General features: G+C 36.3%; 1 protein-coding gene across 2 annotated transcripts; it reads right to left on the bottom strand.

The window, feature by feature from the left end:
• Positions 1-1,867: 1,867 nt before the first annotated feature.
• mxra8a (matrix-remodelling associated 8a) lies at positions 1,868-18,626 on the bottom strand. Of its 2 annotated transcripts, XM_081357739.1 has the most exons (11): positions 18,567-18,626; positions 18,356-18,428; positions 14,314-14,340; positions 13,475-13,777; positions 12,922-13,023; positions 11,828-12,304; positions 5,106-5,267; positions 4,610-4,667; positions 4,432-4,514; positions 4,274-4,348; positions 1,868-3,706 (listed from the first exon to the last, which is right to left on the bottom strand). In XM_081357739.1, exons 2-11 carry the CDS (start codon positions 18,399-18,401, stop codon positions 3,681-3,683), a joined length of 1,359 nt encoding a protein of 452 aa, XP_081213865.1. In that variant the 5' UTR covers positions 18,402-18,428; positions 18,567-18,626; the 3' UTR covers positions 1,868-3,680. The 2 variants fall into 2 exon arrangements, with proteins under 2 accessions (XP_081213865.1, XP_081213864.1); XM_081357738.1 differs by lacking the exon at positions 18,567-18,626 and having other exon boundaries at positions 18,356-18,552.
• Between the last annotated feature and the right edge of the window lie 613 nt (positions 18,627-19,239).

Here is a 19,239-nt window from a genome sequence, read left to right on the forward strand (position 1 = left end):
AGATAATTGTGTTGACAGCACTGATATGACTCGTGGTAAAATGATAAGAAATGTCTGTCAAAACATTGCAGCAATTTTAAAGTGCAGTTCATCAGACATTCCTGTATTTTTGTTCATTCATGAACGAGCAAGTGGCTGTACCAATTATTTCCAGTATCAAAAACATCAAGTACTTGAGATTTAGTTTGAGATCATGTCCAGCATCAAAAATGTTCTAAATGCTCTGGCACATGCAAAAGATCATCCAGAGGTTAAATTGTGCTTATTTTATTCTGCTTTGAATGAGAGAACATTTGCAGTGAACTGGAAAATTAAATCATCAATAATATAAACCGCTTCAGGATGGGAATAATCAAGTATCCTTTATATGGCATCATGTACCAAAAGCACCGTAGTCTACCCAGCAAATTCCTCTTGGAACCTCAATCAATGTAACATCGACACATTCTTATTTGGAGCCTTTAAGGAAATTAAAAGGGTGACTGAGTGTCATTTAATCATCATAATGGCCATAAGAATTGCTTCACCTTGATAATCTGTATATATATCTGTACACAGTGAATAACTGATTTGAGCAAGCTAGAAATGTTTGCAATGCATAGCCATATTAAAGGTACACTATGTAACTTTTTATGTTCAAAATGAACAATTTAAAGGGCAACTCTCGCCAAAATGCAACCTGGGGTCTTTTTGTTAATCTACCCGAGGCAAACTTTCGTTTAAAAGCATAATTAGAATGGAAACGCCACTTTTAAGTTTGACCGTATTTTCGTTTTCGGTCAAATTGCGTTTTTGGGGGAACTTCTATGATAGCATCAAAAATCGCTATTTTTAAAACACTAAGAAGGCTCGACACAACATTAAACTTTGCTTGAAGTATCATATCACCAGGGGCTCTACACATGAACTCGAGCATTGAGAACATTGTTTGTGTGCACAGAGTTTACTAAAAAATAATGATTTTGAACAACTCACTGTAGCTGTGTCCGCCGGCATTTTGACAGTCAAAAATAGTCGATGCAATGCAACATAACAGGGAGGAGAGTAAAGATGGAAAGCTCCTAAAGCTTAGTTCCATATAAATTCATGGATAATTTGTTGTTTTGTAGTTAGTGAAAATCAATATTGACCTTGTATTGAAAAAGGATCCTCATATAAGAAGCAATACTAAAATTCAGAGTCAGTTCATTCGCATTCGGAGATCGACTATTTTTGACTAACAAAATGCCGGTGGACACAGCTACAGTGAGTTGTTCAAAATCTTTCTTTTTAGTAAACTCTGTGCACACAAACAATGTTCTCAATGCTCGAGTTAATGTGAAGAGCCCCTGGTGATACTTTGAGCAAAGTTTCATGTTGTGTCGAGCCGCCTTAGTGTTTTAAAGCTACACTGTGTAGGATTTTCTCCCATCTAGCGGTGAAATTGTTTATGACTACCAACTGAATATTACTTTCTAGCCCCTCCCATTCCGAGGGCGTTTTAACTCAGGACGGTGGCTGTATTATTTCAAATCTGCCGGCAGTCGCGAGTCATCTCCCCCTCGCATTCGTCACGGTGCCACTGAGTGTAAAAACGCGAAAGGCGAAGCTTGAATTTCCAGGTATGTCCCTCTTTGGCTAATGTATTTTCAAGATGGAGGCGCAACATGGCTGCCGCCATTCGAGCGACTCGCTCGTATGTATTCTAAATGGCAGATTCTACGCTTACGAGAATACTTGATTAGTTGGTAGAAGTAATTACACATTAATGAGCACATATCATTTTGAAAGAACAAAGTGTTTTTTGCTAAGAATCAACTTAAAAAATTACACAGTGTAGCTTTAAAAATAGCGATTTTTGATGCTATCATAGAAGTGCCCCAAGCACTCCCATTCAAAAAGAAATTTTACCGAAAACGAAAATACGGTCAAACTTAAAAGTGGAGTTTCCATTCTAATTATGTTTTTAAACGAAAGTTTGCCTCGGGTAGATTAACAAAAAGACCCTAGGTTGCATTTTGGCGAGAGTTACCCTTTAAATTAATTTCCAAAACGTATTTTTGTGTATAAATTTTAGACCAAGTGGGATGGTTTTCGTGGGAAATTGCATACATACACTCACCCGTGTGTGTCTTGTCATATCTGCAAATAGAGAAAAGTTGCTCTGGCTACTTTGACGCGTGTATGGTGTGGGAGCTACTTTTGTTGTCACAATGAGCAAGAAAGCACGCTAAATTTTTAAATCACCCATTTAAAAAAAGCAGAACAGAGGAGAGTCTGCTGGAAAAAAGAGAACACAACAGACCTTGTAATAAAACAAGAATCGACATCGGCTTGGCTTTTCTTTCCATCTAAACTGGTTATATCTCTTAAGCCTAGCAGTGAATGCTTTATGAGCAGAAGGATAATCTATCTCTTTTTTATTTATGAGAAAGAACCATATTCAACTGCACATTCATGCAGAGGCAAAGCACAACCAAAACAATGTTTTTCCGCAAAATGCAGGGTTTTCTTAACCACTAGAGGGCCAAAAGTTAAATCGTGTACCTTTAATAATTGTTCAAATTAAATCATTTTCATGTTGTATAGTTACCTTGATGCATTAGCATCAGTTTCACACTTAATTGTTTGTTGCAAATGACCTCAAAGCTGCCTGTTAGCATAGAGCGGTATGGATGAAAACAAATACATTAAATGCAAGAATATTCAAATAAACCGTGACAAAAGCAATTAGTAAGGTTTGTAACATGAAAAAAAGTAAACATGAAAATATACAAATGATAACATGAAAAAAGTGATAACAGACAGTATTTCTAGATGACAGAATACAGATGATTTTGATAGGAAATGTTATGCATTAAGGGGAATGTAGCTTTTTAGTGGTAACAAAGTTAGTAAGAGGAAAAGAATATCAAAATGAGAAAACATACTGATTTAAATTGGTCTAGAATATTATGAAGACTTACGATATGAAATATTTTGTCTAAACTGTCTACCAAGTATGATTTCATTAAGAAACAAAAAAGTACCTTTTAATAATCATGCTGTTCATATAATACAGTTTAAGGTGTCTGCATAAAAGAATGCTAGATTTATGAATTGTAGCTTTCAGAAAGCACAGCTTAAACCTATTGAGAAGCTGAAAAATATGAACAAAAAATAAAAATTTATTTTGTGATGTACCAATTGCTTCTGCAAAACATTACTAAATCCGTAAAAAAAAAAAAACTGTTCTACATTTTTTTTTGATTCCACAATGAATAAGAAGGTTCTTCCTCCTTCTTCCTCAACCTTTCATTGCCCAAATCTCACAGCAATATAAACATTTTGACACTCAGGACACATAATTCTGGGTGCGTTTACTTCTCACTCATAGCGTGCGTGGCAGCATTGGGCAAATTCGGGAAAAAATTGCAGACTATATTCTTGCATTTTTTAAGCTTTTTGCTTGTCGTTTTAGTTGTTTGCCATCAGTCTGATATATCAGTTGTCCAAAATACTGCTGATGATGAGACTCTGGTGCTTCCAGCGAGCTTCACAAGAGCCAAAAATGTAGAGGATCTTGAGTCAGAAAAAATTATACAACTGTGTCCTTCTCTCCTTCTTTTGTCTTATTTCATTGCCTCTCCATATTTCATTCTTCTTCCAAGAATTCCAGATTTCCAAATCTCCCCCTGGACCAGCCAGTGGCAATGTACCGCTTATTTCCAAGATGGCTTCTCCATCTCTGCAGAGAAAAAATGTTGAGGTTGGTATGATTTTTTTAATGTTTTTAAAAGAGGCCTCGTCTGCTCACCAATGCTGCATTGATTTGGTAAAAAAAAAACAGTAAAATTGTGAAACATTATTACAATATAAAATAACTTGTCAGTGTCACATGATCCTTCAGAAATCATTCTAATATGCTTGTAAATATCACAATCATTTTGCACTCCAGAAACATTTGTTATTTATCACAGTTGAAAATGGTTGCTACTTTATATAATGGTGCAAAAAAGTACACTTTTTTATATACAAGATTCTTTGATGAATAGAAAGTTTAAAAGAACTAACAATGTACTGTAAAAGTCTGTAGTTAATGAATGCAATTTGATCATTTTTATATGAACCTGTGAATGAGGGTATATGTGTAGTATGAACGGAATCACATTTGATAACTAGTTGTCTGGTGTCTAGTTGTCTTCATGCACTTAAGTTTGGGGTTTATTTTTCAATGTGAATTACATATTAGAATAGGCCTGTAAACCTCTCAGACAAGGACGACAGAAAATAATCATGATTGGGTCCGTTTTACCTCTGTCCAGGTCAATGGCTTTTGGGGAGCAAAGTTTGGACATTTCAGCTTCCTTCAGAAGATTGTTCTTGTAGTCTGAGGAGACAAACAGAAAAAAATTGGCCAAGTCTTTTAAAAGGTGGTGCAGCATTTTGAGAGGAAATCTGAAGTAAACTCACCCAACTTGGTCTCCTCTTGGTTGCTTGACTTCACCTCTGAAATGCTTCCCTCACATTCTTTCTTAACACAAGATGTGTGGCCCCTAGATGTATGACATATCAGGACAGTGGATGTTTTATTCAGGACAGCTGATGCTTAATGTTCACAGATGGCATTTTAACATCAGTGGGTACTCACACATACGTCACCGTCGGTAGCGGTGGGCTTTCAACTTTACGTGGATCAAAATCTTGGCCTACGTTTTATAAAAAAACTAATTAGCTGCAAATATGAAATCAGGTGCAGCATAAATCACAAAACCAGTCACATGGGTCTGTTTTTTGAATTTGAGAAAGATCTTTCCATTGATCTATGGTTTGTTAGGATATGACAATATTTGGTCGAGATACAACTATTTGAAAATCTGGAATCTGAGGGTGCAAAAAAATCGAAACATTCAGAAAATCGCCTTTAAAGTTGTTCATTTATGTTCGCGATTGTGCTGCATTCACTCACAAAAATAAAGGGTTTTTATATTTACGGTAGGAAATTTACAAAATATCTTCATGGAACATGATATTTACTTAATATCCTAATGATTTTTGGCATAAAAGAAAAATCGATAATTTTGACCCATACAATGAGCAATAAAATGCAAAATGACAGATGGAAGGGACCAATAAAAGGTAAAAACCTGGTCTTTTCCGGTGACGTGTGAGGAGAACGATAGCCAACACGATAAGGGCCAGTACGAGGAGAGTTGCCAGGATGTAGCCGAGCTGCTGCAGGAAGTGACTCCTTTGCTCTGGCAAGATGACGTTGATGACATGCGGCGGCACTTCCACCATATTGGTGTCTAAAAGAGAAAATGATCATGAGTTTGGCCTTGAATTTGATCCTTATTGTCATTTTCAGTAACCAGCAGAGGGCCCTGTGTTACTATAAAGCTTAAGTTTAAGGTTAAGGTTATAGAGATCCTTTGTGAAAAAGCACAACTCAGCACTTCAGAAGGAGATATATTACAGATATAATCATATTCTGACTTCATGCCTTAAGTTTTTTTTTTTTTTAAATGAGACCATTATCATCCAAGCTCCTGAGCTATTTATTCTTTATTCGGCTCCACATTAGTTTACATGGAATGCATACTATATTAAATATACTACATAAAATACTACAAAAAAAGTATAAAATAATGATTAACCTGCTATTAAACAGAATTTCAGAGAAAAATAACTGAAATACCAAACTCCAAAACAACAAAAATAACTTCAACAGTGAAAGAAGGTAATAATATATATAAGGAAATGTAAAATATACAGAGCAAATAATAAACCTATTGAAGAGTATCTTAACAACTGATCTTTTGAATTGTACTTTTAATATACTTTTAGATTATTGATTTATTATAAAATAAAGTTTCCAGATATTCACTGGAGCTGGATTTATAGGGATATCTACAACACGACAACTGAAGAATCAGCACAGATGGCGCTAGGGCTGAACAGATGTTGGAGGTGAGATATGTTGGCAACACAAGGTCATGACTGATTCTCAGAAAACCCACATAAAGATAGAATGCATTAAAGGTATGCATTTTAAGTTGCTTTGGACAAAGATATCATATGCGAATGTAAATACTTGGTTTTCAGCAGCATAGTTTGTGCACTTGTTTATTTTAACTGTAGTCAAGATTCTGTGAGAAAGACCGGAAACTGCCACGTGTTTTTCAGCCAGAATGAGATCCACTGTTTTTTTTCTCTCCTGGCAGTAAAACATGGATTTAAATAAGAAGAGTGGTGGAAAACAGAGGGAGGAATGGGGGGAAATGGGGAGGTACTATGTGGTTTAGTTTATTGAGTGAATTTGCCGTTTTGCTTCCACAGAAATTTTTTATAAATTAGATAAATAAGCCAAAGTTGCACCACTTCGTCTATGATACAGACATAATAAAGACACGCAGCCTAAAATGACGACAGGAGATGACTAAATATGACATCATAGTTCTTAGAAAAGAAATATTATGAGATGTGGAAAATCACTCAGAGACTATTATATTTGGATCTTGCAAAAGAGCCATAGCTGAAAATCAGAGCGATATTCTTGCTTCTAGAGATCTTATTGCTATGAAGTTTTTATATACATTTTTTTGAAGCTTTTTTCATGGTTGATAAAAGCTATATATATACCTTTTGTGGTCAGTAAGATTTTAAAAAGACTTTAATTCAACAAGGATGCATTATATTGATCAAACGTGACATTTATAATGTTACAAAATATTTTTATTTGAAGTAAATGCTGAAATACTGAAATAGAAAACAATTATTTTAAATTGTAATAATATTAATATTGATATTATTTATATGTTAATACCCCCAAATACAGATATTTGAAATGTAATATTTCTAATGTACCACCAATTCTCTGAGAACAAACCAATTCTGCCTACTACTGCTTAAAACATACCCATTATGTAATTGTTACTTGTGTGAATAACAGTTTCTGCCCTGTAATCTCAATCTTAACTGCTTATTGTGCATGTTTGAAGCCACAGCATTGAGGGGAACACAGGCTAATATCGTATGGTGGATTACTGTAATCAGTAACAGCTGAAGGATCTTCTACCCTCGTTTTTCAAGACCTCATAAAAAGCCGGATATGACTGGTTACTGGCAGTCTAGAGCCGTGCTAAAGAGCAATATAGTGTGTTTTGTCACAATATTGCGTTGTTGTTACCTTTATTAAAAGTTTTTTTTTTCTGAAATGGCAACTACAAAATTTAGAAATACATTCATTTCTGTATTTTTCACCTCTGGTAAACCACAAAGGAGGCTTCTTCACAATAGTATTTCCCTAACAGTTATTTATGGTTATGTTGCAAAGATGTGTTTTGCTTAGCTTCGGACCCACAAATAATAATAATTGCTCAAAAGAAACAAGACATCTCCCAGATCTTGAGAAACAATCTATTACTATTTCCTGACTGTCCATGAACAGATGTATTCAAGAACAGTCATGTTTATGATGATACTGAGTTTGGGCTCATGATAAAAGCCAAGCATTTATGGGCCAAACAATCAAGATCAGGACTTCTACTGGGACGTGTCTTGGACTCTCCTGCTTAAAAGACCTTAGGGGAACATCAATGTACTCAAACCTTGCAACTTTTAAACAATCATTGATATGCCAGATCCTCGTGAAAGCTTTAAGCGAGTGATTTACATGATTGGAACCACCTGGTTTAAAACAGTTTTGGACCATAAGAGGATAAACAGAATTATGGAAAGTCCAAAAAGGAAATAACTTTATGTAATGGCTATGCTGGATCCAGATAGTTGTCTTTTTCTTCATGCTCAGATAAAACAGAGAAAAGGACTGACACATTTCGGTTGGTTTAAGAACGGGTTGAGGGAAGGTTTAAGGGGGAATGAGGGGATGTTGAGGGTGGGCTGACCTAAATCTACAACAGTCTCCTCCCTATGCATGGCTTACTGTCTAATGTTGAGCTCTAGCTACAGCTGGCCAGATGCTTTACAGATGAAGTAAACTTCCCTTTTCCTGCAGATAAACAAGACGCTGTCCAAAAAAACTCCAAAAAGGATGAAGACGTAGTTTAAAAAGAAAAAATGGCCAAAAAAAGGAGAAGACTATAAGTGAGAAGTGAGAGAGCACAACACAGGCAAGACAGATAAAGAGGAAAATTTAAGAAACAGAAGAGGGGAAAAATAGCAGATAAATAAGTCAAACCACAAAGAGAAGCAGCAACAGTTAAAAGCTCGGAAGTCAAAAAGACTGGCATTTGTAAACAGGCTGCAGTGTACACTGTACAACTTAGCAAAACACATCTAAGGGTGTCTTGAGGAAATCTGACACTTTAAAGGAATAGTTTAGTCACAAATGAACATTCGATCATCATTAAAAGCATCACACGATTTGTTTAGTGCTTCTGCTTTGAGTCATTTTTCACTGATTATCTTCCCCTCCAGTGAGCTGTTAACTACTGCAGATGGATCATTTGAACTTGAAAACTCATGATCGAATAATTCAGACTGGTGTGAATTTACCAGACTGGCCGATTCATTAAAAAAGATAATCAAAAGAATGATTCAAAATGATTCAAAAGACTCATTCGTTGAATGGTCATTGCAACTCATTTCACAAATATGCAAAGGAGATTTTTTTTCAGTGAGACTTTTTCAGTTAAAGCTGCAGTCCGTCGTTTTTCCTCTTTGTTGCCATCTGCAATTGCAGTTATTTGCGGAATGATCAACTTTACTTGGATTGTGCCTCGGCACGGCACAGCATGGATGAATCCAATGTTTTGAGGAGAATGTGCAGCTGTCAGTCACCGCGCCGGTGTGGATACTGTCATTCGGAATCACAGATTCTATTTTTTGTAAGTATGACCAACATAAGAATTTTCACCTGAAAATGTCATCTGAACACGTAAGTAACATCCACTTTTATTCTGACCAACTAAGGGGAAAAAAGCATTGCAGTAAATCGCACTGATTAAATCTAACAATCTCTTATCATATCACGTCAAACTGTGCAAATTATACTTTATTCTCAAATTATTAATGTTAACAACATCAGCACTGTGTGACTACATTTAATGCCCTTCCGATATTATCCTTGTTTTCGCATGGGCCCGGTTGCAGTCTCTTTTTTTCTGTAGCCACTCCGAAGTTCGAAACAAAGTCTTTTGCATTTTACAACGGGTGAATCTCCAGTTGTCACTGGTGATTGTCGTTTGAACCTTTCTGGATCCGCCATCAAATTGATAAGTTTAATTATATCAAGTGCAGTGAGAAAAGGCTATAAATCTCCACCTCCAACATAATCACACGCCATTTAGCCTACTAGCCGAGACACCTTCTTTATGTGTACAGAATGATGTGACGTAATGTTGCAAAGACATGCTCGAATTTCACGTGGAAATCCACCAGTACCACTGGAATTAAAAACAGTATTACAAGCTTAACGTTTTGAATTGAGCTAAGGCAAGCAGATAGTTTTGGACACTGGCTGGTTATGTACTTGCTCTAAAATTTATTTTGAATTTATGACTCAAATTTTGGAGTGTGCAAAAATAAAAGCTATCATACGGCTTCATAATACTCTGAATAATGTGCGTAAGTTGTTTGAACTATTTTGATGATATTTTCATAGCTTTTTTAAAATCTATTTTAAAGCTTTAAAGGGATAGTTCACTTTGAAATTAAATTTTGGTATGTTTTAGCTTACCTCAAGGGCATCCAAGATGTAGGTGTTACAAGAGGTAAAAACGATATAAATACTGTTCGTTTTCTCACACAAACCGCTCGTTTCTTGTCTTAGGCCATCAATGTGTACTTACGATGGGGAATTGTTTAATTTGGACGATGGGGAATTGTTTTAATTTGGACTCTGTGCATGCTCTTTGAGGGGGTGACCATAGACCTGCATTAAATGACTGACAGACAAGAACGGTTTGACCTAAAAATATCAAAATTGAAACTACTGCGGAAAAAAAGACACCTACATCTTGGATGCCCTTGAGGTAAGCTAAAACATACCAAAATTTAATTTCAAAGTGAACTATCCCTTTAATGTTGTGTTTGACAAAAAAAAAAAAAAAAAGTCATAATGGTTTGAAATGACATGAGGGTGATTAATGATGTCAAAACTGTCCCATTAAGTCAAGGAAGGGAGACAAGACAAAACTGACAACAAAACAAAATACAGACACTCACACTGCAAATCAAAACAGCACAGTGTAAAAACTGCATCACTGCAGATGCCCAAAGTTTTTTTGCAAATGCAGAAATATTTAGTTGTTAATAATGAATTCAGCAGTGCAGAAAGTGTTTAGCTCTTTTCTTTCTTGCCCAAAAGTTATCCACAAGATTCCACTGAGGTTTGTGTAGTCTAAGGTCCAGTAGAAACAGTTTTACCATAGAAAATGACTTTCCCACATTCTCTTATTAGTGCTTTTTTTCCTGCAGAATCCCCACCCTTCTTTTACCCAACTCTCTTTGTCACTGTTAAAAATATGCATTGATTCGTCTCTGCCTCGTATATTTCCTTCCTTATTTGTATCTCCCAGACAGTTCACATCATCTACCTCCCCATCTTATCCAAATAAAAAAAGCACTTTCTTGTCCTACTTTGCTCCTGTCTGCCTGGCAGTACCTCAAAGGAAAACATATGGCTATCGAATGATCCGAACCAGAGCAGAACTCAAAACTGAAAAAGCGAGCTGTGACAGTGGGAGAGGGAGCGGCAGTGGAATGCGAGCGAGGAAAAAAAATGAGAGAAAAAGAAGCATGCTTGAAGCAAAAGAAGAATGAGCTTTAAAAGAGAACTGCTGCATTTTAATGAACGTGAACCCAGACACCAGGGTAACCAGATCTTCAGACGTACCTCAGACTATTTTAGGTCATGACTGTTTGTTTGAGTTCATGCCTTGTGATTACATCCATTTCTCCTACTCTTCTTTATTATAAATATATGTTTATCATTTAGTCAACACAAATTCAATTTAGAAGAAACAAAATTGGATTTCCAGTGGGGTGAGTGTTTTTTCTTTGGCTTAATAAATGCTGACCAAGTATGCAAAACTGTTCTGTAAAACAAGTGTTGACTAAACCAGTAATGAGCATCAACCCTTGCCTCTTTCTCTTGGAAATACGAGCAAATGACAAATCAAGAGCATCAACAGAGAAAGAAAGGCAAATTAAATCAGGAGAACTCCCATGCCCAGGGCTCTGAGTTGCAAAAATATATTCGGGAACATGCTCGAAGACGGACGCTCTATTGTCCAACTTGTTTAAGTGGTCTGCACTGGCATTTAGCCTCATGCAACTTGTGAGTTGTCCACTGACAACCATTTTAGACACCCTTTACGAACAACAGAGATGCATTCACAAAAAAATATTTACAGGAATCTGAAGGTGCAAACAAGTCATAACGAGTCAAGTAACAAACAAGAATTCCTGACAGCAGCAACTTTTCTGTGATAATTTGGGATAATTTCTGGAAAATCCCTTGTGTGCTGTGAGACTGAGACAGTACATGACTACCCAGGCAACATTTAATGGTGGGGCCAATGTAGACATAATATGGGTTTGAAATATAGGCCCTACATAGGTTTGTCCATACTGGGGCTTATTCAGATAGAACTGACATAGAACCCATGGATAAACCTGTGTAGGACCCATATTTCAAGCCCATATAATACCTACATGAAATGTTGGTAGGGTAGTTGAAAAAATCTGCTTATGATGAGATTTTTCTTTTAAATAAATTATTCCCATACCATATCATAATTCTAAAATGTTGAAAATAGTAATAAAGAAAAAGCAGGTGTGTACAAAACTGGCAATTATTTTACTAGTAGTGTCTTATGAAGTAAAAAGTGTGTGTTTCTCTTACTTGGGTCTTCATTGGGAAGATACTGAGGTTCATCTGTGGGTTCCTGAGGGATCTGAGGGATCTGGGGGATCTGAGGGGTCACGGAAAGCTGGAAGATGCGTCTCTCATGCAGGCCGCAGTAGTGATGGTGGAGATGACAGGAGTATAGCCCCTGATCTAGGAGCTGGATGTCTGAGATGATCAGAGAAAAATCTCCCTGCGAGAATGCTGTGGCAGAAATGTTCATCTTTCGTTGAACAAACAGTGGCCCGTAGTGACGCCTCTCACCAGAAGCATACAGGTCGATGAGTCGATCGGCGCGGTCATGTCGGACCCCTGGAGGTTGACGATCCCAGTGCACCACCTGTTGTTGGTCCTCCTGACTGTTGCCCTCGGTCCAGATGGGCCGGCGGTTAACGCAAGGGAGAACCACCGTGCTGCCCACCAGAACCACATACACAGCCTTCTGACCGTCCCAGAACCGCCTCTCCTTACGTGCTGAGAGAAAACCAAAGCTGGATGAGTATGCAGCACACACGGTATGTTTCACTTGAAACAGGCCTCGCAACAGAAGGGGCCTCCGTCTGCTTGAGCTCGAAAAAGTGCCACCAAAATGAATAAAAATGTCTACCAAAAAACCAAAAGATATAAGGGGCAAAAATGTCCCTGTATGAGTTCTTGTTTTTAATATTTATAACAGGAAATAGAGAGCTGTTTTCCCAAATATCAGCACAATTGCAAATGCGATAGCCTATTGATTGTATACAACGGATTTTAGACTTAAAACCTTGTCTATTTTTGCTCTATTTTGCAAAGTTTCTTTGAAACTAAATTGGCCTCAGAATTGCAAAGGCAGTGTCTGAGAATGCATGTACGAGTATGTATATATAATTACTGTTCAAAAATTATTACAAATATAAGAAATCAAGAGAGAATGGAGATGAACAGAGGGGAGGGCAAAATTTTCTTTTCAAACGGCCTTCACATTCTTTCCATTCTTTAATCGTCAGACATCTCCTTATTTGGCATGAACTTGAACCGTTTGATCAAGAGGCAGGTTAAATGCCAAGAATAGCCAGACAAAAAACTCTAAAATATGAAGTGAGTTTACCAACCTGATTTGGTGACATTGAGCTGAACTTTGATTGACTCATACAGGTGGCAGTAATGATGATGCAGGTTACAGGAGTAGATACCTTTGTCACTCATTGCAACATCTGAATGAAGGAACCCAGACAAAATGCATTCATTTATCTAGAAGATTAACATTGGGGCTTTGCCTGGAAGTTTTGAAGTTTGAAGGTTACATTTATTCATTTTACATTTATTCATTTAGCTGACGCTTTTATCCAAAGCGACTTACAATTGCTATACATGTCAGAGGTCGCACGCCTCTGGAGCAACTAGGGGTTAAGTGTCTTGCTCAGGGACACATTGGTGTCTCACAGTGGATTTGAACCCGGGTCTCTCACACCAAAGGCATGTGTCTTATCCACTGCGCCACCACCACCCCTGGTTATTTTGATGTGTGAAAGTTATAGGTCTTATTTTTGAATACTTGAGCAGTTTGTGGTTGTTAGGCAGTTTCTAGAGTTGGACATACATATAGAGAGATTGATTAACTGTGATATTATTAAGTAACATTTGTGTTGCCAAAAAGTATCTCACCTTTAATTACCAATGAGAAGTTACCATCCTTAAAAGCAGTCTTGGGCATGTTAATGCGTCCCTGGTTGTAGCCATTGTAGATGCGCTGCTCTCCAGCAGAAAACATGTCTAAAACACGTTCCATTGCATGGTCTGGGCCACTACGAAGTAAATCCCAGTGCACTACCCGTTGGCGGTCCTTTAGGCGGTCTTGGGTCCATACCATGCGCTGACTATGACACTGCAATATCGCCTGTGATCCCTGGGAAGCGCTGATATTGTACATGGCCACCACCACGCCACTGCCATCGCTTTGGCCTAGCGCTGAGACACAAAGGGCAGGTTTCCCGAAAACAGATTAGGTCTAATAATCAAAAAACACTATCATATGTGATTACTTACAGTAAATGGAGCAGTGCTGTTGTTATAAACCAAATGTTGCTACAGCAGCAGTAAACTAGTAGTTACAGCATTCTCAGTCCTGTAGATAATGTTCAAAAGTTTTGGGTCGGTAAGATTTTTAAAGTAAAGCAGAATTTTCAGCATCATTACTCACACTGTATGATCTTCCAGTAATCACTCTAATATGCTGATTTTCTGCTCAAGAATCATTATTATTATTATCAATGTTAAAAACATTGCTGTTCTTTGAGAAAATGTATTTGAACTAGAAATCTATTGTAACAATGTTTACAATCTTTACTGTCACTTTTAATGCATCCTTGCGGAATAGAAGTATTCATTTCTTTAAAAAATCGTACTGACCTTAAACTCTGAATTGAGCTGGTAGTGTATATTTTTGGATAAATATGACATTATCTGAGGTGCTTATATTTTTAAGGTTCAAGTTATGCACTTACCAGGGCTGAAGAGGAAGGAAGCCAGAACTGTAAAAATAAGCAAACCGGAAAAACAAGTTTAATAAACAGTGCTGATCAAGGCCACCTCATGAATTTCATCCCAAAGACCAGAGATATTATCACTATTTTCAGAAATCACTGTTTATAATTAGCTTGCAAAAAGCAGCAGGCACTACGCAGCACCCAATCTGGGTGATTTATATGAAGTAATAGTACAGTAATACACAAATACACAGTAATGCACAAAGAGATAGAGGAATGCAGTGACAGCCAAGCCATGCAAGTTTCCCTGTTTGTAAAAAAGCTCTCTGTCCACAAGCATTTAGGAAAAAAAACAGTAGCACCAACATTTTGAATTTGCATCACTTATGTCTGAAAGGACTATTTATGGATGTTTGAGTCTGTAACCCTTAGAAATAAACACCTCTCCTTGCGTCTGCAAGAAGAGTCAAAACACTCACGGCTAATAAAACATTCCTTTGTAATCTAAAGTAAATTTTAGACTTAGAATATAAATATTTAACTAAATATTACCTAAACCCATATTATTCTCAATCATGGAAATTTTGGTCAAGTTGAAGTTCAAATCAACCTTAAAGGGACAGTTCACCAAAAACGAAAAAACGACATTCACCCTAGCTCTCTTTGACATGCTCATGAGAGATAGAAGAAACAATCTGATTCATAATCATATTGGTAACACTTTACAATAAGGTCCTATTAGTTAACGTTAGTAAATGCGTAAATTAACGAGCAATACATTTGTTACAGTAATAATTCATCTTTGTTAATGTTAGTTAATAAAAATACAACTGCCATTGTTAATTCATATCAGCTCAGGTCCATTGAATAATATGGTAACACTTTATTTCGATAGTCCATTTTAGACATTCTACTAACTATAAGTAACTTTGCAACTACATGTCAACTAACTGTCATTAGAGTATTAGTAGACTGTCTGCTTAATAACTGCTAATTTTGTTGGTCTCCCAACAGATATTCTACTAACTACAAGTAACTTGGCAACTACAAGTCAACTTATTCTACTAACCCGAACCCTAACACCTAACCATAACCTACCAGTCTACTGACAGTCAACTACAGTCTACTAATACTCCAATGAGAGTTAGTTGACATGTAGTTGAAAAAATACTTATGGTTAGTAGAATGTCTAAAATGGACTATCGAAATAAAGTGTAACCAATAATATTAACAGATACTTTTGATTTTAATACTGTATTAGTAAATGTTGAAATTAACATTAAAATTATTAAATGCTTTAGAAGTATTTTTCATACTTAGTTCATGTTAACTAATGTAGATTACCAATGTTAACAAATTGATCCTTACTGTAAGTGTTAACAACAAATCAATTCCTTTTTTGATTCAATCGACAAATAAATAGTCAAATCTGATCAAATGAATCAGTGAATCAGCAGTTTACAGCTCACTGGATTGGAATATTATCAGGGAATAATGACTCGCATGCATGTTTCACAGTTATCATAAGGCTTCAGATGATTTGGAAAATAGTGCACAATGGACTACTTTTAATAAACTTTTTTTTAAACAACATGAGGTGAATAAATGACAGAATTTTATGAACTTTAAAACTAAGGGAGTGGTTGAACGGTCCCAAATAATCTTGCATTAAGAGGGTCTGGGAAAATCCAACCACTCCCATAGTCATAAAGTGGTAAAATTTTCTGTGCTTCCTTTTTCAACATGCTACAAATATAAAAGATTTTTGTCATCTGTCACTGTCTGCACAATAGATAGTTCCTTTGAAAGGCATTACAAAATATTAAACTTTTTAAAAACTTCTACAATGAAGAAAAAATTCACAGTAATACTTTTTTTTCACATGGGTTGTTGCATGTCATAATGATTTTGTGTCAAATGAGAAAACAGGAAATACTTTTGAGAACGTACAGCAAATCCTGAGGGCAATAGAAAGGCAGTAATAAGGATGTGTTAGAAGCCAGAGAAACCGCAAACAGAGCCAAAGGCAGAGGAGGTGGAGGGAGAGGGTCAAGGGTTTGGAATCTGCTGAGGAAGCACTTTGAAATGCGGCGGCTTGTCCATACGCATTTTCATTCACAGACGCACACTCATATTCACACCAACGTGTTGTGGGCAAAGAGACACCTGCACATGAGAATGTGAACCTACAAAACTGCATCTCACTTTCTATGTCTTTCTCATATTACATTCTTCATTCAAATTAAAGGGACAGCTCACCCAAAAATTACAATTCTGTGCCATTTGCTCGCTCTCATGTCGTTCCAAACCTGTGAGACTTTCTTTCTTCTGTGGAACAGAAGAATATTTTAAATAATGTTCGAGTCCAAACAACACTGGATCCCATGAAGAAAAAAAAACACTGGGATATTTTAGAAATGCCTTCTTTTGTGTTCAAAAAGCAGGTTTGGACATGAGGGTGAGTAAACAATGACCATTTTAATTTTGGGGTGAACTTTCCCTTTAAGCTTTTTACAATAAACATGCAATATGCCATTAACTTGACAAAATGGTTGAACAGATTATCAGAATGGGTATGAAATAAGTTTAAAAATGAATTTTATTAAACTTGTCTCATTCTCTCTTTCTGCAGCAAAAGTTCCATTTTCTAAGTCTAAAGTCAGGGCTCAGATGTTCTTCTATGACATTCATGGAACACAGCTACAAAGGAACTGAATAATAAAGAACTATATGTTTTAATTATGGCAATGATTTCATAAATAACTCTTCACCTGAAAAAAACTCCAGTGTTCCTAATCTCAGCCAAGTAGAAAACTCAGTGTTGTTTGTCAGGCCTGGGTATATTTAAGCCTTGTAGCCAAGGTTTGTTTACATGAGTTAAAATAGTAGACTTTTGTTGTCTTACAGACCTGCTGGGTGTGCAGAATCATAATGTTATGGGATTTTCCACTCAAAATAAAAACTATAATAACATGTCAAGATAGTCAAGATATGGTCAAGATAGAGAATATAGTAAGTATACTGAGCATTTTACTTCAGTAAGTCAGTGTATAGACCAAATCCTTTTAGAAGTTAATATAGGCAAAGACAGGTCCATTTCAGACAAGGGTTAGTTTACCATGAAACATCAAGCTGCAACTGAAAAGAAAAAAAAGAATTGCCAATGGGGCCTGTCTTTTCTCACAAAAAAAAAAAAGTTAATCATAAGATTACAATGCTGACTCAATCTGCAATAAGATGAGTATGTCTAAATAATAGGCCTACATCTTCACTTGCTTTAAATAAAACCTTATGTCTTTACTGTTTGTGTCAAGTGAATCACACTGAATCACTCTTGAGTTCTAAATATGCAATTCGGCCAATTGTGTTAGGTAAGGGGAATTTTCTTGATTCATTCTGTTTTCAGTGCAGACCTCGAAAAGAATAAACTTTGGCTCTTGGTGAACCATTAGAGACTTTAACAAAGCCATCGTGGATAAACCTCTTGAAGAAAAGAAAATTCAATGCCACATTGTGGAATTTAATTTCCAGAATTATAGTTCCTTTGCTTTTTTACCCTTATATGTGCTTTACTTTTGGTGCTCATGTCATGCAACTCGGGTTTGTTTGGAGCAGAACCTTTTCTTTGGTTTAGTTCAAAACAAAGTCATCAGTTTTGGACACAGGTTTGAATTTATCTGCACCAGCTGGTTTTAGCATTTGGGTCTGGGTCTCAACAGTGCAAAATACAGACTGAAAACCCATTACATGACATTATAAAACGTTTAAACAGAAGAGAATATTCACAAACATGTTCAATAACTCTCAAGAGACATGCAAAGATATATACACTCAGGTGAGGGGAGAATAACCTAACATGTTTCTTGTAGGCTACATAACCTCCCACACAAACACTCATACTTTTATGTATTTAATCCAAAATGAGGCTATACATTTTTAGGAGTAATAAACAATCATGTAGGCTATCCGTTATTCTATCAGCAGTCAATGTAAATAGAACCACGATATAACTTAAAGAACAACAGTAACTTTGTTTCAGCTGGATAAATCAGATACTCACTTTGAGCCAAGAAAAGCGCTCGGAAAGCGCTCGAAAAGTTCTTCATGGCCGATATCCTCTTGGTTTTTTCTCACTATTATATGTTAAAAACAATATAGAGCCGAATTAGCAAGCTTTATTCACCTGACAAACATTTATCGCGAAGGAACACTTGCTGTTTGTCGACCAGCGACATCAGCAGCATCGGCAGCAATCTGTTCTACTGACCTACCTTCAGTATTCAGTCCCTCCGCATGGCCTGCCCCCTTTACATCAACAACAAACCCCCTCAGATACTGTCTTTGTTCATATTCCTTTAATCCAGCAGGGGTATGAAATAAAAATAGTAGCCTACTTCTGAGAGCAAATATGAAAACTTCAAGCACAGTTCTCATAAAAAAAATGAAATGCCCAACAGAAAGTCGACATATTCAAATGTTTGTTTTCGGAACTTCGTGTAACAGTTTAGACTAAAAGTATTATATGAGGACAGTAATGACAGTTAGCAGTAAGTAGTTAAAATAGTTCCCGAAATAATAAACTTTTGCGTTCCCAAATATAAACTTAAAATAATAACTCCCAATAGAAACCAATAGAGCATTTGCTCATACAACTTTTGCGTTCTCTAAAAATTTTTTTTTTTTTTTTTTTCTGAGAATTGATAGCCTACCCGAGAAACTTTGTGTTCGCTTGCCAAAGCAAAATAGTTTTCCCCGATAAACTGTTCCGAGCGAACGCTAAGTTTATCTGAGGAACGCAGAAAAAAATGTCACTAAATTATACGATCTGGACTGTTTTTTTTTTATTATTTATTATTATTATTAAAAACGTATTTTGTATGTAGCAATCTGTTATTTGTAATATTTTACAGATGATCATTCAGTTGCATAGTGCATATTGTCTTT

This window comes from Scardinius erythrophthalmus, assembly GCF_964197995.2.
Source record: "Scardinius erythrophthalmus genome assembly, chromosome: 25".
Taxonomy (NCBI): Eukaryota; Metazoa; Chordata; class Actinopteri; order Cypriniformes; family Leuciscidae; genus Scardinius; species Scardinius erythrophthalmus.

Bases quoted from the DNA above. Each gene is read 5' to 3' on its own strand.
- mxra8a (XM_081357739.1), bottom strand. From the start codon at position 18,401: ATGAAGAACTTTTCGAGCGCTTTCCGAGCGCTTTTCTTGGCTCAAA. The intron at 4,349-4,431 runs GTGAGTTTACTT...TTGTCTCCTCAG, and splicing joins CCAAGAGGAGACCAAGTTGG to ACTACAAGAACAATCTTCTG. The intron at 3,707-4,273 runs GTAAAACGGACC...TTTTCTCTGCAG, and splicing joins AGCCATTGACCTGGACAGAG to AGATGGAGAAGCCATCTTGG.